At 38.2% G+C, this 21,795-nt stretch overlaps 1 protein-coding gene across 6 annotated transcripts in view; it reads right to left on the reverse strand.

The window, feature by feature from the left end:
* The window catches only part of SOX6 (SRY-box transcription factor 6), a 257,801-nt gene that overhangs the window by 68,269 nt on the left and 167,737 nt on the right, over positions 1-21,795 (reverse strand). For all 6 annotated transcript variants that reach the window (XM_058806757.1, XM_058806755.1, XM_058806756.1 and 3 more), the window contains exon 8: positions 18,184-18,263. In XM_058806757.1, coding sequence (XP_058662740.1) covers positions 18,184-18,263 — 80 coding nt within the window. The remainder of the gene's footprint in view (positions 1-18,183; positions 18,264-21,795) is intronic.

Consider the following 21,795-nt stretch of genomic DNA (forward strand, 5'->3'; position numbering starts at 1 on the left):
CCCATGTTTTGGGTGTCACAGATAATAACTATGGAAATAAACTTTAAGTGCTGACCTGAGCCCAGTGCCACTGGTATAACCCTCAGCAGTTCAGGAAAGGGAACCTCTTCAGAAAGCAGTGTAGAAGCATGAATATCCTATCCCAAAATTTCAGACATATCTTAATCTAAGAATTGCTTCTAAAGTAATGGTAATTGTACTCATTCCTTCCCATTTTTATATATAAATATAATTTTTTTATTAACATGTCTTTTGTTCCAAATATGTTGTGTTTAACACTTCAGTTAAGTGCTCTACTACAGCACCAAGGTAAGAAATGGGATTATAAGCTTATGTGTGTATATATATATAAGAAGAAAAAAATCCCCACCACCTAAAAGGGTCTCTTTTCTCTTTGTTTTAAGGTTCTTCCTATGTAGATGCTCACAATGAAAGGTGGCCCAACAGAAAACAAGATCCAGAATCACAAGACAGCCCAAGTAACCCATCAGCAGCTTAACCATGTGACAAACCCAGGGGCAACTCGAAGGCAGCTACAGCCTGGGGAGTCTGCCAAGGAGCCAGATGCCATCACCAGAAAAAACACCTTCCAAGGCTCAGCATCTGTGTCCTAGCACAGCTCCACACAAAAGGAGGAAGAGAAGGAAAGGTGAACATAAAATTGTAAAGGAATTTTACGTATATATAAAGCAACACTTAGTTGAACTTAAAAATACAAAACTTGAAAAAAATCAACGATTTTGCTGAAAAAATCAAGATCCCTTCAAGACTGAATATTTTATGCCAAAAGTGTATGTTTCCTTTTGTTTCTGTTACCTGTTAAACCAGTGTATATTATAAATTTATGATGATGAAATTTGGATGTCTCAGAAGCATTTCCTCAGTTTTTCTGAGGAAAAATACAGTGAATTTTACAGACATTTTAGGACTGTGGGCCAGACTCTCATTTTCATATGTGCCACCACAAAGATAATATATAGCTTAGTATTTAAGAACCAACAAGTATGCATCATCTTAACTCAGAATTTTATGCTGAATAACTGAGACTTACTTGGCTCTACATGGGTGTATCTGAAAAGGCATTGATCAAGCACAGCTACATAAACTTAGAATAAAAATTAGGGGAAAAGTGTCTAATTTAGAAGCATGATAAATAAAAATTAATAATTATTGAAAATACTTTTGTTTCTCTACAGAATCCAGTGTCATAAAGATGTGCATCGGTTGCTTGCAACCGCATTATTTTTTCTTTCCCTGTTTTCTCATGTCTGATGCATCCATAGTGGACATAACGTTCTGATTTTAAGCACCCATAGATCACTCTCCTGCAGAGTCTGCTCAGCATTACAGTGTGAATGTTTTCTACATCTTCCCCCAATACACCAAATACCTCTGCAAAAAGGCATTGAGGTGCAACACAAACAGGCAGCTAATGAATTATCATAACTAATGTCATAATAACAAAGATTGTTGCCATGATTATTTATGCGCTTGCTGACTAATGTGCTCTCCGATTTATTAAAACCCAATATGTGCAAACAAACTAACTGTATTTGTGAAAATACAAATAATACATTTTGTAGTCACAGGCGAAGTTAGAGGCGTTCAGTTTTCCCTTTATATTCAACTGTGCATTGAAAAACATTCTTTCTTACCTAAATCATGATTTTACCAGTTATTCATTTTCCTTCACTTCAGAGCTTTTGTCTTGTTTGTTGTTCTTTTTTTTTTTTTAACTATTAACACCAGTAATTTCAGCGTCTATCAGTTGCTATTGTATATTATGTCAAGGAAAATTTTTATGTGGCCCTAAATTCCCCTCAGTTCCTGTCTCCTTAGCAGAGACAAATGTCTGTATGGCTTCAATCTCAAGCAGCAAAGTAACAGTTACCTAATTTCACCACTGAGTGTCTGCCGGTCCCAACTCCTTTCACTGACCACAAATTCTTTGTACTGGTTCAGAAAAAGAAAAATCACTCTCGTCTCTCCTGCTGCCCTGCTGTGGCTAATGGCCAGCCCAAACAGAAAATAAAAGAATCTCTCCACATTTCAGATACTGCAGCATGTATTGTTGTAGTACTGCAAAATAACAGCTTTATTTTGTTAAAAGGGTCTAACTTTAAGTGGACCATGGAATATTTATGGCTCTCAGTAGTCCTTTGAAAGAGTTATCTTATGTTTTTATGCCGATCATGGGTCAGAGGTTCAAATCAGCACTTCTTTCTGTCACTCCTTATATGTTTTACTATAATTTACAGCTCAGCAAGAGGACTCATAAAACAAAAGTGTCTATTTTACTTCAGCAACTAATTCTAGCTAATCAAAGCTTTCCAGCAAAACAACTCAGCATGAAACTCTGCGTGGAAAATATGCAGAGAACAAAGCGTTTTGTCAAATAACACATCTCATGATGTAAACACATATGTCTCTTATAGGAAATTTTATCGCTTCCACATTATCGGCACACAAAAGGAGCATTCTTGTTGCAGACCTGGTGTGACTGTGGAGCCATCGTCATTGGAAACAAGAGCCTGATTAGGTTCCCACACAGATATGAATAGATTTTCTTTTTTTAGTGTAATGCTGCCTTTCTTATTTCTTAAACAGACTAGTAATTGTGGCTGTAAAAACAGTGGATTGTGTTTGGACGACATTTGTTTCTTCATATTTTTTTTAGCTACCCAATGACACCAATTATCCCATATGGTTGTCCTCCTCTGGAAAGTCTGAGTTAATCCACAGCTGTGAAGATGAAGACGCACCCAGCAGGCTCTAAATCCGGTGGGTCTCTTGTCTGTTAATAAAGTCCACAGTCTGCTGGACAGATGTTAAGAGGATCTGTATAATAAGACAGTGACAAAGACCCAGACTTCTTCTGGGGAAAATAATTAGCAAAAATACATATATTCTTCATAGTTTTTCATTTTTTGCTTCATCTTTTTGGGCAGAAAATTTGCCTTACTTCGTAGAGGAACCCCACAGCACATACAATAGGTTCTGCTCAAAATATGAATGGACTAACAAACCACATTGGCATGTGTTCTGAAGAAATGGAAGATCTTTTTGTCCATAACCCATCCCTGTGTGCTGTGGGTCTTGCACTATTATTTTAAGTTTGGGCTCATTCATCATAATATGGGGGAGCCTGAATAGGTATTGTCAGCTCTAAAATACCTACTTAGATTTATAATGTGAGGGGAAATGTAAACTGAAGATGAAATTAACATTTTACTAGGTGTTTGTTAAAAGTTATTAACATTGCCTTTTCTAAAATAAAAGGATTACAGATAATACTTTTCGTCTGCATGCTGATGTTATGGGAGGAAAACAAACTAACTAACCAAAACCCCAAAACAAACTGAGAAACAACAACAAAAATCCTCATTAAAAAAAGAAAAAAACCAAAACATTCAAACCAAAAAAAAAAAAACCACCCAAAAGCACAAGGAAAGAATGTGGAATGAGAAGACACCTGCAGCAAGATCCATGTTTAGAGCCTCACTCACTTTTTCCTATCCCCACCTTTTTCTCACCATGGCCTGACAGCACAGACATCCAAACCTCAAAGTCTCTCTCAGTTACAGTCATGTAAATTTGAGAAATGCTACACACTTAAAATACATGCACCAGTGCAATAAAGAACTAACTTGCCTTCAGGCATATGTGCATTAAGGCGCTCTTAAGATCACTTCTGTTTCGTTTGCAAACTGTATTTCTTGTTCTTCTGACCTCCTCCTGCTTTGAGACAATGAATGGCCTTTAGAACAGCTCTCTCTACTTTGCTGCCTGAATGCAGGATCTCTCATGTAGGCATCACCCCCGAGATCAGATCGTGCCCCTCAGAAATCAAACGGCTTTGATTTCATTGAATTATGACACTTAAATACAATCTCTCAGCAACTGCCAGTTCACAGCCTATTTACTGTAAAGCTGTGGACAGAGCAAAGAAAGAATGCTTGGAGCTCAAATGAATTATCAATCAGTGCAAGGGGCTAAGACAATGTACATAATTTGGGACCTGGTAGTTGTCTCTGCAATATTGTGTTTGTTTCCCCTTAGGAAGTAAAGCTGATGGTTTATTAGTTTTACAGCACCTTGACAAGTTTTCAAGATAAAATGCCACCCCATCAACATATGAAGCTGCTGGGAATTTTTCATGAGAAAGCATGAAAATAGTGAAAGAAAAGCTCACTTTCTGAAAAAAAAAAATTTCAGAAACATATGCTGAAATTTTTACACAACAAAAGTTCAGATAGTACTTTAGATATTTTATATAATCATAGAATACATGTAACAATGTATCTATTCAAAGAAATGATACTCATCTCACAGTGCCAGTGAGTGTGATATTTAAATCAGACTTTCAATTTTTCCCAGTGCCACTGGTTCAAAAATCTAACCCTGTAAAGTACATGTACTGATCCTCAGTCCCCTAGAGACATAACTAAGTTTTTGCCATGTCAGAAAAGAACAAAAGGCTGGCCAAAAGCTGACAGGGGGAAAAGAGTAACAGCTACTAAAGTACGCAAACAAACAAAACAAAACAAAATTTAAAAACATATATACAGAATTGAAGGCCTTCTGTGTCAATATGGAGCTCTTACTTTCTGAAGAACAATTCCCTTGCTAAGCCCCTGACTGGAAGGAGAGGCAAAAATCCTCACTGACTTGGCAGCCATGTCACACCTCATTTCACTCTTTTTATTTTTTTTCCCCTTTCCAAACAGACTGAGTGTTGGTCTTCTGAGAATATGATGCTAAGCCACTTTTCCTGTAGAGTCTTTAAACTGGGCCTCTGAGAAGGGGTTTGATACAATTCAATGACTGAAGTAATACCTCTGTCCATCTGAGCATTAAATGGCCCATTGAAATACAGCTTAGTTAGAAAGAATTTCAGTAAATGGTGCTTTCTAATTTTTTTTTTATTATTATTATTATTATTATTATTCCTTTCCCAACAGATTACAGCCTAGATCTGAAAATGCAGTTCAATCACTTTTTGGTTACCTCTTAGGTCAGGCCTTTAGCCAGTGTTAATTAAATATAACCCCTTCAGAATACTGCAGGTTAAATGAGAGCAACAAACTGATCTTCAAATATTACCTCACGCTCTCCAAAAAGCTGTATTTTGTTTGGGAGGGCCCTTGTTTTAACACATTGGTCTTAACAATAAAATATTTACTGGGATCAGGGAGGAGGAAAGCCATGCTAAATGCTATTTTATCCAACAGCCAGTAATCACTACACATTAACCACCTATTTCCATGCAATAGACTATGTCTGTTGTGTTTAAATAACACACATCATAAAGGAAAGTGCAGCAGCAGACAATTTAGGCTGTAGCAGCACATACAGCAGAATTTTCGACTTGATAAAGTGAAACTATAAAGAGCCAATGCATAAGTCAGACAGCTTCCATACCTAATATCCTTCCCTGCCGCTATTAGAAGTTCACATTTTTGTCTCTAGTAGGCATGCACATTAGTTTACCTACAATTTCCTGTATTCAGTCACATTTTGTTGTCTGCTCCCTACAATTTGACTAGAGCATGAAATTGGAAAGTAGCTGAAATTGTCGTTTTTTCATCTTAGTGATTTTAAATTAAAAAAGGCGGCTTTTGCGCAGACCATTTGTTTGCTGCTTCGTATAAAAAGTTTCCTAAAGTATTCATAATAATTTTACTATCAGGTGAAAGCAAGCTTTTTAACGCATGGCAATTAGTCTTGTCTTTCTGAACATGACTTTACCATAAATACTCCTCCTTGACTATCCCTTTGTCCCAAGATTCCTTAGAAGAACGCAACCAAGCGATAATTCAGCATTATTGCTGCTCCAGTGCACTAATCGCTTCGAGCGCAGCGAGGACCCTATGTTTACTGCCACAAGGCTTCTCCAGCCTCCCAGCCCAAGGCAGGCTTCCCAGCCCAGCAGCATCCAGATGTCAGGAGGAATATCCAGGTCCTGATGCAGCATGCTGCTCCACTCCAGTATGGCCCAAACATCTGTTTCGTCTGCTGGCGCCCAACCTGCCGCATACACCGAGGCGGCCGCGCAAAGCAGGGGAGCGAGGGAGGCCGGGAGGGAAACGCTGCAGTTGCACAGCTCACTGTACATATCCCTAAAAATTCTACATCAAGCAGATATCAGGAAGGACAATGTGATAATTAAAAAAAAAAAAATAATTAAGCAGAATACGCTTAATTTTTTCCCCCTAGTGGGGCAACAGCCCAGAACTCATTAGCTTTAGCTTCTTGTCTTACTAACTTCACTCTGGTTCAGTTCTTTGTGGTGGACGAAAATAAGGAAAAGCATAGAAGCATATAATACAAAGTACTTGTTGTGCTTATAGCAACTGCTCTTTATAAAAAAGAAAAAAAAAATAACAGCCAAAAACACAACTTAAAAAATGAGACAAACTTAGGCATCTCTTACATATTTATAATTTCCTATAGATAGTAACTGAGGGGCTCAAAAACAATAAGCATCTTTTGTCTAAAAGAAAGGAGTATGTAAACATTGACACTTTATCTTGAGGCACGACAAAAACACCAAACATTTTAGTTGATCTAGATTAAGTTGTGACAAGGAATAAAGGAGTGCTAACTGTTCTCATCTCTCCCACTTTGTGTATCTATTCTCTTGTATTTTCACTCGTGACAATAATGGAATAGTTGCCTGCTCCCATGCAAATTCTTTGAGTTGTTTGTGAAAGCAAGATCAAAGCCCAAACTGAGAGCTCCTCTTTTTTCCCTGCTGTATTTTTCTCCAGAGGAGGACCTAATGAGAGGCTGTTAAAGCAGGAATCTTGCCCTCTCACAGTGCAACCTCCCAGTTCATCCTTTCCCTGGCCAGCCTGGGGACACAGCTCACCCCAGGAGCATCGAGGGTGGGAGGCAGTGAATTCTGTTTTGTTCCACCTCAGCATGGTGTGAGCATCTGGATCCAGGAAGAAGGAATCATCCCTCAGACCTTCCATTTAAATACTCTCTGTGCACCTGAACAAGTCACCATCTTCCCTGTGCTCCTCCTGAAATGGATCCACTGCTGCTGCAATACCACTGCACTTGAACTGGCTACATCTGAATGCAACCATCAAGTAATCCTAGTAAATATAAATGTGGGCATTAATAAAGCCACTTTTCTAATAAAATATTGTGAATATCAAGAAAAAAATACTTCATCAAATATCTATCACCATTTCCTCTGCAGGAGGATAGGAGAAACATCAGTAAAACCTTTCCCTTAAGCACAAAGATTTGCATTCCTTCATTTAATGCTGTCAGATGACTGATATGCTACTTTTTGATCACAATTCTCCTGTTATTTACCATGCACAGGAAAGAACACAATAGCCTTATCTGTGGTGTTCTCCCAGATTGTATATTGTACTACACATCTTGAAAATTTGCAAAAAATCTTCAACAGTTTATTATTTTACAAAATAATGAGATGCTCTGCTTAGATACCTTTGGTAGAAAGCCAGTCACAGCAAAGGACAACTGTATTTGCCTGAAAAAGTAATTTGAAGTTTCCAGCAGATTATGTTTTTCAAGAAAAAATGTAAAATGTGCATGTGATTTTTTCTATATTTGCTACTATTAGAATTTGCTATTGCCATTTTTGTAGCATAAATTCTTTCTTGTAAAAATTGAGGATGGCACTAAAGGTAACAGACTAGTGAGCTCACCTAGGAGACCAAGCAAGGACCAGGCAGCATGGCTCCAAACATACCTGCAAACCAAGGCTCTTCTGTTTTAAACTCCTGTTATATCCAAAGAAAGTGAATAAGCAGTACTTACTTAAAGTAAAATATACCCAGATCTATCAGAAAAATATGAAAATATAACCAGATATACCCAGGTTGCATCAGAGCACAGGTTTTTTCATTCACTTTATGATATCCTAGTACTACCTTCTCTGGTGCACTGTAAATCAGATTATTCAAAAGAAGAATTTTAAATGTTTTCTAGTATTCTTTCAGAAGCTCTTCCTTAAAACTCTGGGTTTTATTCTTACTATTAATATGAAGTATTTTTTACAATAAATGTGAGATGTCTATATGAAAAGCAGCTACCTCACAAATTCAGATAGTTTCACACACTCACCTATAGAAATGTCTTCTGCACTAAAGCTAGAGTAAAAAACGAGAACTCCCAACATAAGGGGAGAAAAATTATATGATTGAAAAGCAATTAATAACAGTAAGTTTGCTGAAGGGATGATAGCTATCAAAGCTTTTCAAATTTTGCATTTCAGAATTTCTGATATTTCTTTCAAAAAATGTTAACACATAGATGGGCTTTGTGAGAAAAGTCAGGAGTTTCATTCAATCTCATGTCAGCAGGATTACAAGCAATTATGAGTAACTGCTTGTTGAGCTGTGTGAAATCAGTTGGTGAATGAGTTTCCCAGTGAACACACGTCCATGTCACTGGTACGACTGCCAGTAAAACAGACAATCTTAGCTGAAGGGGTCTAAAAACATCATTATTCTCCTAATCCTATAGGAGATGCTTGTGCAATTGTTGCTTCTAGTGTACACATTCTAGGTCGGTTACCCTGGTGGCACACAGGAAAACTGAGGCATAAGCAAGAAAAAAGGAAATCAGGACACAGGGATAAAAAAAATAAAAGGGCAGTAAAACTTCTCTAGGTATATCTCCTAAAATCTGCTATAGATTGGTGTTATCATTCCCCCTCTGACCATCCAGATGGAGAAATTGCTTAACATGACGATGCAGAACTGTGCAGACACAGAACAAGGAAACTGAGCAGTCACCACTGCTAAGCACACTGAGAGGCAAAAGCTCAACAATTAAATTCTTTCATGCTCCCATGACAGAATAACGAGACACCATCGCCGCAATAAACGGGTGCAAGTCAGGCAAAAGGAAGAATCCCATTTAAACTGCCTCTCCCAATTCCCACCTCTGAATCCCCATCTTGTGAGAAGATGATGAGGCAACTCCACATTTAAGAGATGAATATTTGAAAGTGCTGCTTGGGATTTGAAACTGCAATGTTTTCTTACTTTTAGAAGAGAGACAGCTCCTGTGGTAGCTTGCAGCCATTCTACAATTTTCACTAGCAAAAATGGACAGAAGACAGGGATATAATAAATATATGCTGGCTCTACTGATCAGGAGAAGCTTTATCAGTCAGCTGGGGCACATCTGGGAAAAAAAGTCACTCAGGTGCATCTCTAGCATCCCATTCAATTAACATACCATTAAAAATGGTTTGTCCCTGTTCAGCCTGCTGCGTTACCTGATAAGTCAACATAGTTAAAATGTATATTTAAATGCAGAAAACAGTGAGATGTTTTCTTTGTGAAGCAGAAAACAAGCCCCGCTTACAGGTATTTTAAAGCATTAGAAATAATTGTGCTTTACAGGTTGCTTAGCAGATTGCTCACGCTGATCTTTTACCATATATTTTGAACTTTCATGCACCTTCAAGGAAAATTAAATAATTTCCTTATAGGAAGTACACACAAAATTATGCAAAACATATTCAAATGGTGCTTATAAAAATTACATCTAAGAAAAAAAAAATCACATTTGCACCTCAAAACCAGGTAACTGGGAACTTACTATTATAAATTCATTGGAAGATGATGTATTTTACACCAGTAAATGTGAATTTGGTGTAAGATTGCTGTGCTTTCTGAACTGCAGTGGGTGTGATGATACTTCAGCAGCAGTGCTGGGACTGGGTTAAACAGGTTATGAAGCCTGAACAACTCTCCCCTAGGTGCTGAAAACAGCAGCAGAAGAGAGGGCCTGTACTGGATGAATTACCCTGGACAGTTCACAGAAGTGTTATTAAATAACACTGCAAACTGGTTAAACCTGGTGACTTGTTCTGTGTCTACAGCCTAGCACAAATGATTCAACTGCATTGAAGGGACTTTGCCTCTTTGATTTCTCACTTCACTTCCAAAAATGCCAGTGGGCCTGACAGCACGCTCTCACTATTCCTACACCTGAAATACTTTTCCATTTGTTGTCATGCTTTGCTATAATTCATGAACAACACCAAAATACGTGCCCTATTATGTCTACTTCACTAGATTTTGTGACAGAGTCTTTTAAGCCTCAAATAATTCCTTAATACTGAAATTTAAGTGAGATGTGTGATCTTCTTGTACGCCTGAAGATGCTCCTCCCTCCTGTCTCTTTTTCAGGACTGACATGCAAACCTTCTGGTGTGCCTCCAGCCATATGTAGCCTTCATGCTGAGTCTGAGGAACAGACAGATGAATCCAATGCTTTCTAGTTAGGACACTTTTCTAGTTCCTCAATCATATGGATTCTAAAAACATCACAGACCAAACATATTTTAAACAAGCAGTGCCCTGAAGGCCACACCATTCCTATTTCACCATCCGTAAAGCCTCTTCAACTTGGTGACAGCATTATCTACACACTAGTTTGATGAGTTTTATCTCATTTTCTATGAATTTCCCTCTTTTTGAACTGGGTCAGTGGGAGGGCATATGCTCTTCTAATCAAGGACCCTCAGAAATGAAGCAGATGATGATATCTTTTGGGTCCAGGCATCTTTAAGAAAATTTTTCTGCTTTCTCTGAGCACACACATGTGTGTTAGTTTATACCTAGAAGCTCTAATCTAAACCATCCTGGTTATTAGAACTTTTAGTTCAGATGAAAGGTAAGGGGTTTTTTTCTCTAGTAATTAGTCAGGATAGAATGATAATACTGGCATGTATTATTTTCCTTTGTGCACAGACCTGACTTAAAAGATATTTTTGTCTTTAATCTGGTTCTTTCTTAGTTCCTAAACAACCAAACATGTTAACACCATCACAGGAACAAATACTTCGTGTTTGTAATTTGTAGCCAAATTAAGCAGCTTGCTCTATGGTTATCAGAAGTATAATAAAATTCCAGAAACATACTCACTTGCAGCTAATTCCTGTAAGGCACACACCATATACATTTCTAGAAAGCTTGAAGGAATCCAACTGCCAGCTCAGAGTATGCCTCACAGCCAGCCTATTCCCCAAAGGGATGCCACAGTTTTAAAAGAGATTTAAAAAACGTGCTCATCCCCTGATGGCACTCTGTAGTACTGGTGCCTCTGGTGCTCTGTCAGTAAATGCAGCAGTAACTTATTTGCTTCTTACTGGCTTCTGAGTGAATACATACCCCAGGGAGGCAGCTTTGCAAAGCACAATGATTTTAAAATAGAGCCTGGGCTTTCAGCGAGGGGCAGCCAGTGGTTAAGGCAGCAAGATCATCTTGTTGATGCTGGGGGCTCAGCCTCTCCCAGTCACTTGGGCTCCAGCTTCTGCCTTGATATAGACTGAAGAGATTCAGGAAACCTCCTGCCATCCAGCCTACAAGCATGATATCCTTTTAAACATACAAGTTTCCTGATAAGTAAGTTGATGTCTATGCCACTTAGGATCTCAATGGTAAATTCCCCCTGGAACAGCATATGGGCCTGGAAGGCAGCTGTCCTGCTTGGTGAGATCTGAGGGTGCACAAGGAGGGAATCCTGCCAGGAGCCTCATCCCTGGCTGCCAGATTGAAAAGGCTTCCCTCTTGGGAGAGGGGAGCAGGAGCAGGACAGGAGCCCTTCCCAAGGTGGAGGAGGGGTTGGGCATGAGAAGGGAAGAGGAGGAGAGCTGTGCCAGGCTGGGTGCCAGGCTGGGTGACAGGCTGGTGGCCACTGTCCTTCCGGCACTGGGAGGAAAGAAACTCCAGCCCAGGAATGAATGAACCTGGATTTGCCTAGAACTGCTACAGACTACAGGAACAGTCTCTTCCTTAAACATTGCTATAAATTTGTGATTAAATAACATGACACCGTTCCAGTAGTGTAACAAAGAAATGCTGTTGAAAGCAGATATTGGAGGTGCAGGGCATGAAATGGGTGAGAAAAGGCTCTTGCAGCTGCAGAGCTGCTGCACCAGGCTGATTACTCTGGCCAATGGCTGTTTGTTTGTCTGTCCATTTTTGCCAACTAGAAGAGAAGAGGGAGACTCCTTTTCCCTGTGATGTTACTGAGGGATCTAGGAAAATCCTCCTGGGGAAAAAAATTAATCATAAGAGATATTTTACTGCAAAAATTCTCAATTTTGATGGGCTGTCCTTTTCTGATGAAAATCACTTTGCCAGATAATTCAGGGCAGAAGATGAGAAGGAGTAGGAGAAGACAGAGTACTAAGAAATTCTGCAAAGAAAGGAGGTCATATGGTAAAATATTGACTCCATGACATCATTTTCATTGATACTGCCACTGATATAATTCAACTTGATAACACAGATATTACATACAGAGACATAAACATTCAGGTAGGGGAAGGCACAAGTATAACTATTTCATTGATTTTAATTAAATTTTCCTGAGTATTGCAAGGTTGGCATATTTTTAATTTTATTTCCATTAAAGGGCGTGCTTGGTCTCTCCTAGCCTCAATAAAATCTTCTTTCGACCTCTCTCCTTTCTCTGCTACAACCTAAATTTCTACATGAGAAAAGGACCAAAATATGTAATTTACTACTTCCATATGCTGAAATTTTCACACACCATCCCCTTAATTTAGACCACTATTCACTGTATCATAATAAGGAACATTCAGTTAAAATATGTCCACCTAGAGCTCAGTAGTCTTTGAATGCTAGATAAAATCATTCTATAAGGCTAATGAAGACAGAAACTCTGCCTGTAACAATATTAAGTTTGTTTTCTCTAGTGATTTGAAGAAGTGAGCAATCTGTCAGTAATACATTGAGGGAAATTACTTGTCTTGTAGGAATTCCCGCTGACAGTCACTCACTCACAGTGCTGACCCAAACATCTACCCGCTGACAAACAAATTACAGTGTCTAACTTTGAAAAGGTAACTAGCTGTTTTTAATTTTTATTGGTCTCACCAAATCTCTCTCATATTTACCCAATCCCTATTCTTCGCTGTGTTAAAAAAAGGGGGAGAAAAGGAAGGAAGAAAGAAAGAAAATGGAAAAACCCATGGTTTCTTGCATTTGAAAAAATTATTACTGCCTACATTTGAGAGTGTTATGTCAGATAAAACTGTTAAACTGTGTCTAACCAACATTAAGACTGGCAGCCCTGCCAGTGACTGACTGGGTGAGTGAACACATTACTGAGACAGCATTGTAGAAATTAATTTTCTTCAATAAAGTGATTTTTAAGGCTCATATATTTCACAATCTAAACATATGTCACTGTTTCATAAACAAAATAAATGGATTAAAATAATACATTACCAATATGCTGACACATGGAGATATTTTAATTAGAAATACTTAAGCTGCGTGATATTTAACTGCTATATTTGTTGAAGAGGAGCATGCATCATTTAGTAAGACATAAGGCAGGTACATCACTTTGCATGATGTGGTACCAGAGTGGGACCAAATCACCTCCAGTGTGAGCTCTCACTATCAGATCACACTAGCCCCGCTGAAAAATCGTGTTAAGGTTACAACAAACAGAGGAGACTCCACAAGAGTGCTGTCCACTAAAACAACTTCTTCATTGAAATAATAAGTCATCCTGATTCTGGTTCCTGAGAATAATATTTCTTTATAAAGGGACACGTTTAACAACTTAGCTATTTAAAGGCCATATTTACATGACTGTCGCATTACATTGGCCTCTTTCCTGCATTCTTCTTGACTTACTTTGAGGACCAGCACTAAAATAGCTGAGGAAAGCAAATGTCAACTATGCCCTGAAATTTATACGTGTGAGAGAATTGGAATAAGTAGAAATGTAATATATTGTTTACTGTACCAAGTGCCCTCTGTTCTCTAAAGGTCAAAAGCATTGTAACCTTGGAGTTACAGTTTCTGATTGTTCCCAGGGTTAAACACATTATCAAAATTAATGGTTCAAACCCCTCAACCTTCAGATATATGAGTATTCATGCCTCCATCTGCTGAACTGTTCAACTAAAAATAGCATTCTTTGGCCTTCCCTCTACTAATATTGTGCCCCTGAGGCAGGCTATGCAATGCTTCAGCAGTACACTGGATCTGCACCCAGCAGTATAAAAGAAAAGGTCATTTACTTTGTCTGCAACTAGAAGAGAGTATAGAGGAGTGGGATAAGATGGGAGGGCAGAAAACAGATAGGCAAATATGTGTTTAGTTAAAATTTTCTATTTTTTTTTTTAACTGTATTATAAAAACTTCAGGTTCCAGGAACACAGCTGCAACTATAGTTAAGATTCGCCAAGGTTCATTAGTGTTATAGGCGATAAATTCTGAAGGACAAATTACACAAATAGTTTGGGGAAAGAGTTATGAGGGAAAGCTTTTTTGTTTTGCTTTTTTTTTCCTAGAGCTCACTTTGTTTAGGAATAGCTCCAGCTAGCATCATTGTAATGCTTCCATTTCTATCAACAGTTTATCAGTCGTGGCTGAGAGAGTTGCGACACTTCCTGATTTATCTCCTAGACAGCTTTGTAGAAATATGTAAGAATGAAGGTAGGGGAGATTTTTAAACCATAGCATATAGTAGCACCCCTTGTTTGAAAGTAAGGACATACAGGTGCCACCTCTGCCACCACTGTGACTTCCCAGTAACCAGGTTCCTGCTACCAGCAGCATGAGAGCTGGAAAAAGCATTTCATGATCAAGTCCACTCACTGAGCAAGACTGCTGGCCACACATCTCTAGGATCTGTTAATATCAGTGCAAGCATTTGACAGCTTGGGAAAAAGTTCGGGGAAATGGGAAAGGGGGAAAACTCTAGAGAAGGTGTATGTGAAGAGGAACAAAAGGAAAGTTATTGACAGGTTTAATAGTTCATTCTGGTTAATTAAAGCAAGAAGCTTTTCTTACACACAGGTATCAGAACTGTTTCACATGGCACAGGTGTGTTTGGTAATAAATCTGCAAACTATTCACTCACAATTGTCTGAGGCTGGAGGGGTGAACAGATCAGTTTTTCCTGATCAGACTATACCTAGAGAAGTGCTCCCTCATCATCTAGATCCTGTCTCATGCCAAAAGTACTAACAAGGCTGGGTCCTGTCATGCTTATTATTTAAATTTTTGGCTGATTTGTTGAGGAAACCGGTCAGATGGGGCTGAGATGTCAATGGAAAGTATGGAGGACAGAGTTTTAAGTCTTTTTACTAACAGCATTGTCAATGACACCTTCATGAGATCAGTACACAGATCAAAAGAAACTATCTGCTATCAATCCAAAGCAGAGCAAGCCACCAATTCAGGAACATGGACTGGCATAAAAGTGTGGTAGTCACTATTTCACTTCAGGATACTGAAAGCCACAAGTGAATATTAATGGTATTTACCATGAGCTAATCAATGTGATCAAAAATCTAAAGAGAAGATGGGTCAAACTGGTCTGTTGCTGAAGGAGAACTTTTTTTTTCTTTTTTTTTTTAATGCACTATCCATGAAACTCAACCAGTTACTTGAGAAACTGCTGTATATGATTTCAGTAAAGTTTTTTGTACTCACAGAGATACATAATCCACTGGTGAATATGAATATAGAATTCAGAGAAAGTACATTTTAATAACAATAGCTTGAATAAGTCAGGCAAATCATTAATTAGCAATTGCCCACTGGAGAATCATCCTCTGTGAAATAATTGCTATTGTTACATGATGTACCTGGTAAAAAATGGTTCTCTGTTCTATTAGATTCAGAGTTTGCATAGAAGCTGCCCTAACACACAGGAAGATGAGAACAAAAATTTGCTGCTACACTCATACCTGGAGCATGATCATCCAAATAAAAGAAAACATAAGTAGAAAAAAAGGGGAGATTACAAAATGGAAGCTGGCAGAATTTTCTTAGCTGGAAACAGATTACAGAAAATAATTTTGGAATTAATAATACTGCCCTGGTAAAGTTGAAATGTTAGAGCTACTGCAAAACTCTTTTACTTGACATAGCTTTGCCTCCCCAGGTTCTCCAAACATGGATATTACACACACACTCACATGTAGAAAAAAAACCAAACCTGCAAATAAATTAGCTATTTCTCCTACTGCCTGAAAGGGGCAGAGATTAGTTTTGTGATCAGTATTTTTAAGCACTTGGGAAATACTCAGATACCATGGTCACAGCATTCACGTAAATAAATAAGTGGGTGGGGTGCATGGAAGAAAGGCAGCAGAACAGAGAAAGAAGGGGGAAGGGAAGCAAAGATGGAAAAAGGAGCTGAAATGCTACACCCCTAACAGTCTTCATGACGCATCAGGTATAACAACAATTTCTCTCCAACAAACACACCCAAATAAGTGCTCATTTAGAGAACACAGAGAATTGACACAAAGAGAAAATTAATAGTAGGAGTAAATAAAACTTAGTTCAGGCACTTTAACAATCTGATGAGCAGGTACCAGCCAAAGGTTAAGTGTTCTGTTATTTAAGCTCTTATAACCATGAAACATTAAAGGTTTTGAAATCCCATAGAGATGAAATTCAAACAACATAGAAAGGGGGGGGAAACACACAAACAAAAAAATTCTTTTACAGCAAATATGCCTAAATGGAAATTCAGACCCCCAAACCTAAATGTTCCTGAATTTACTAGCACACATTTTCGCTGGTTGTTTTCTCTCTAATTGTTCTCGTCATGTTTAACAACTCAGTCTATCATTTCTGCAAATTAATGAAAATGCATTATTGCTGTAGGTTCAGATCAAGTCTGATGCGCAAATATGTGGGTCAAGTTACAAATGGATCATGTAAAAGAAAAGAAGCAAGAATGTCTGTGGTTTAGATCCCATTTCTTTGACAGTTGAAGAGTTTTCATCCTTTCCTGCCTTGCAGTCTTGTGTAGGCTCACTATTTGTTTTAGTGCATTTCAAAGGCAGCAAAAATAGTCTCTCTATTCACAAAGCTGATTTCTACAGTATTTTCCCAACTAAAGCTAATGAGAATTTTGCTTCAGTAAGTAGTCAAATGGCTTTCTAAAGATACCTGCTATTTTTCCTTTTGAGAAACTTCCCTTTGGTTTCAATCCTGTCCAAGGTACAGTCTTAACATCATATTATTATGACCCAAACCTATCTTTCAGAGATCTTTGCCTGCAGAGTCAGGGTATCCCTTTTCAAATGTTGATTTGAGGTTAGGTCAGACCTAAGCTCAAGGAGTCTTTCTTGTCAGCTCTGGACCTGTGAGCAGGGGTGCATGAACAAGTTCTGGTCTCATTTTCACTTATCCTAAATTAATTTGGCAAGAATAACAACATAGGGCAAAGAAGAAAGGATTTTTAATCTGCTTTGACCCCTCTAGAAAAAAATTAACCACAGAAAGCTAGCTTTGCTTTACCAAAGCAAAGTAGATATTTAGATATTAGTATGGCAATACTGTGCTACTCTAGGCACAATTTATTCCTACTTTGCTTCTGAACCCGAGTCTAACCTAACTCAAATAGGGGTTTCAAAGGTTTACTTGTAAATAGTTACATGCATCTTTAATGGCCTTTCCTCTCATGTTCACTGTCACTTTCTTTCCACACATTTTAACTCCGAAAGCTTTTGACTGTTTCTTCATTATTTATGACATTGTTGTGTCTTTTCTTCTGAAATTAAAAACTTCTTGCCACAAGAAGCTAGCTAATAATATGGCACATAAATCTTTCTTTCACATCATTTCATTCTATATGTGCCAAAAATAAATAAATGGCCCAACTAAGTCTCTAACCATGTTTGGCTTCTGACCAGCTTAATGCACAGAGAGGTTGAGATTACCTTAATACAGAAGCTAAAAGAGTTTGCAATTTATTGTATTGTCAGCACCACACAGTCAAAAAAAAAAAAAAAGGGAAAAAAGAAAAACCCAATAATGCACTTTTGTTTGGATACACTGACTGCTCCAATTATAGATAGTGCATTGCAGCTACAGAGGAGCAACCACATGAAAATAAAGTTAAAAAAATCTTTGAACTTATCTCCCATCAACTGTTCATATAAATAAAAAAATACCATTAACTGCCAGTATAAAACACACAGAACAATGTCTTTCACTCACAGTATCAAGGTTGGCTGCACGTTGCTGTACTGTAAGTACATAAGGTGTTAATCCTCCTGGGCTGCGCTCAAAAATTATTTAACATTCAGGCTATTATTTAGCATACAGCTGGTTAGCAGTTTTCCCCTAAAATGTTGGCTTCCATCCCACATTTTTTTGTTCTGGCACATACCTGGAGCTGTAAAGGGCTGAGTCCAGAAGCAGCAGCAGCTGCCATTGTTGATGGAATGAACTGCACAGGGTAGTTATCACCTGTCGGGAGAACAATGCGTGCAGGTTCAGACAATGAGCAGAGAATAGCAGCAGACAAGTGCAAACAAGGCCCCAGGATTGCCTGTGCTCCACAGCACTCCTCTAAGCCCAAACATCTGCAAAAACAAAAGGCTTCGCTGGGCACGGACTTGCCATGCTCCCTTGGAACTTTTTTTGTTAGCAGATAGCTGGTAGGCAAACTGGCAAAACATAAATATGATACTCGTGATTTTAATTTCCAAAGCTAATGTTCAAATCAAGCGTGGAAGCCTGGGCACAAAATGGGTCTTACAACCACAGACACACAGATGAGATACCCCAGGAAACCTCAGTGGCTCCCACAGCAAAAAATTTTTTTTTAGTTTTCACCACATATTTCTTAAAAAAAATTAAAAGAATCTATTCTAACCCAAGAAATATCAGTTCTGTTTAATGCAGGGTGATTTCTTTTCAGTGTCAAGTGGACATGTACCCATTTGACTCAACACAGGTTGAGGTTTCTTGTTTTCCTTTGGGATTCTCTGTCTTGGGACAACTCCCTTAAGGTAGTCATAGAAAAGAACAAAATTAAATCACCTTTTAATATAGCTTGAAATACAATTTTAATTTTGTCTTAGATCTGCGGGCCTACTGAAGTCAATAGATTAGACAGGTGCTCAGTTACCTGAGAATTCAGGTACTAAAATTTCCAAATTAAGAACTGTAACATGGTGTCTTATACCATATCTATGCGTGTTCCATAGGTGTGCAGCACACAGTGCCATCTGGACTCTTAGCTAATGTGGGGAACAAAAGAAGGCTGGAATAGTTTAGCAGTGTAATCTGTAATATAAAAATGAATAGAGTGATCGATAAGAAGTTGTGATTTAATGGCATATCACTTTGGCTCCAGTTACTTATTTAAAATCAGTGTTATATACTATCTGCAAGCTACATTTCAACAGGCTGTGCGGTTTTTAGGTATTTTTACAATAATCAGTCTATTTTACACAAAATCTTCCATGCTGAAAGCAGAATGTAGCAATAAGGGAAAATACAGAAATCCAGTATAATATAGTCAGGACATTCCAAGAACTAGATTTTTGTCACCCCTCAAATAAATAACAATAGCTAAAATCTTTGCAGTCACCAGACTCCTCAGAATTCTTTCTTTTTACCACATCAAGTTCGATTATATCCAGTTCAGTTAAAATGTTTGGTTGTTTCACTTTTTTTAATAAATTGTACATGTCTAATCCACAAGGTCTCTTTGCATCATATCCATAATACCTCATCAGGCCATTGAGCACAGTATGTGCTTGTACACAGTCCAGTAACAATTGGATTCTGATTGCATATGGAGCTCTGCTACAATGCATTCACTCACACTATATTGTACTGGTGTCCTATGGAGTAATGTTCAAAATATCTCCTCTTATTTTCCCCATTCCATGAGGTTGATTTTAGTGTGCAATGATGTTAGAATTGTTTTTTTCTAAAAAAACAAAAAAGACTTCTAGATTATATTCTTAAAGTACTTAAAGTACTTAAGCTGTCTCTTTATGGTTAAATAATTCCACTCGTCTCTTTGATATTTATATCAAATTATCTGAATAAATAAGATCCTAATCTAAGTTAAATAATGTTTCTTTCAGAAATATCTTACAAGGTTTTTTTTAAAAAAAATCACAAAGATGTTGAATTAATGATGCTTTAAATGGGGGGGAAAATAACCATCCGACTTATCAGCATGGACTGCCTTGCAGAACATTTCGGAGGCATTCTTTCTTTAAATATCATGAATTATTCATCCCTGTTCCACACAGCAATCTCTTCTTTCTCCCTCCCCCTCTGCACACACTTTTTAAGTTCAATACCAGTTGCTTTATTTGTACTAAAACATTTTCCATGTCAAACATATTTTAAAAAAAACCAAACTCTAAAAGAATTCCCTGCGGCACTCCTTTTTCACAGCTGTCATGCTCCTATGGTTTGAAATAGCCAGATATTTTATACCCACATGCACACACGCACACAGAGTTTTTGGCTTCACAGTTAATTTAATAGTATCTTCACCACACCCTGTAGTGTTCTCTTGCTCACCTGCTGGCTACAGTGCTGTCTCTTGTTGCAGGAAGAAGAATATTCATAGGGTTATGTCATTTATCAGTTATTAAAACCCAATACTGTCCCTTTTTGCCCTAATTGTAGTGTGTTAAATTATGGCTGAGTCCTGGTAGGTCAGCAGCATCTTTGTGCTGAGAACAAAAATTAATACTCCTTCAGCTCTGGAGTACTATGTTGACACTGAGGAGTAAAAGCAGAGCAAAGGTACTTCTTTCTCCCTTGAGCAAACTGAGCATGCAAGGAGTGCTCTGGATTTAATTTTTAATTACAGAGGTACATATTTCCCCCTCTCTTTTTCTCAATGCAATAATGGATCAAGAAGCTCCTCCATAGCTGTCTTGGCGAGAAATCAGTCAATGTATTGCAGCAATTTTTTTCAAATTTGTTTCTCAATTTGGAATGCTTGCGTGAGGAACCATTCTTTTAAATTTGTACAAAAGGCAGGAGCACATGTTCAAACAGGTCTGCCTTAAGCGCTGGTGTGTGCTGGCCTTTGATAACCAGGAGTAAGAAGAATGCTGGAAGAAGAAAATCTGTCATGTTTTGCAAACTGATCTTTTCAATCTCCATGCTGTGCTGATTGTCTATTTACATTTGGCTGCTGTTGTTTATATATAAATTGGTGTTTACAAGCCATGGAAAATTATGCCAGACTTCTGTTTCGTTTGTCAGGTTGAGCAACATTTCCAAATGAATAAAAGCAGTGAGCAATTGTGCTGTGTTATTCTGCACAGAAATAATGTAAATGTTTCTTTTTGTCTTGGATAAAGAGATGAAGCTTAGCAGACTTTATTTATAGTATGTATAGACTTACCTTCCAGATCAAGGCTTTGTGTGCTGTGAGGAAAGAAGGATGTCTGGCTTTTGTGAGACCCAGAGTAGGGGGAAGGTGCTGCCTTATTACCAGTCTTTCCTAAAACACAATTCTAAGACATAAGCTGGCTCTCCTCATCTGAGTTACAAAGCTTTTGGCTTGATGATGTTCCCACCATTTTGGGATTGTAACTTAAAGTCTGTCTCTTCACATTCATGGACTGAGAGGAAATGGAGTTGGAAGAGCCGCAAGTGGTCAGCAATTCCAGGGCCCCATCCTTCCAGATATAACGGAGCAAAGAGTACCTCAGGTGCTGTTGGGATACTGCAAAGAGAGAGGGGGACACTCCCACAGTATTCCCATGCAGGGCATGAATTTTGCTTGTCCAGAGCCATCAACGTTGAGGAAGATGTAAACAGAGGTAACTGACTAAGGGAATACCATGGAGCATCTCCCCTGTCCCATGGCACTCCTTCAGTTGTATGTTTGTCCTGCCTTGTCTGCCTTAATGCCATTCTCATGTTGCAGCAAAACCAGCTTCCCCCACAATTTCTGTCTGCAGGTAATGTTTGCAAAATTATGAAATTTCCACATTTCGCTGCAAAGTCCTAC

The sequence above is a fragment of the Ammospiza caudacuta genome, chromosome 6 (assembly GCF_027887145.1).
Source record: "Ammospiza caudacuta isolate bAmmCau1 chromosome 6, bAmmCau1.pri, whole genome shotgun sequence".
Taxonomy (NCBI): domain Eukaryota; kingdom Metazoa; phylum Chordata; class Aves; order Passeriformes; family Passerellidae; genus Ammospiza; species Ammospiza caudacuta.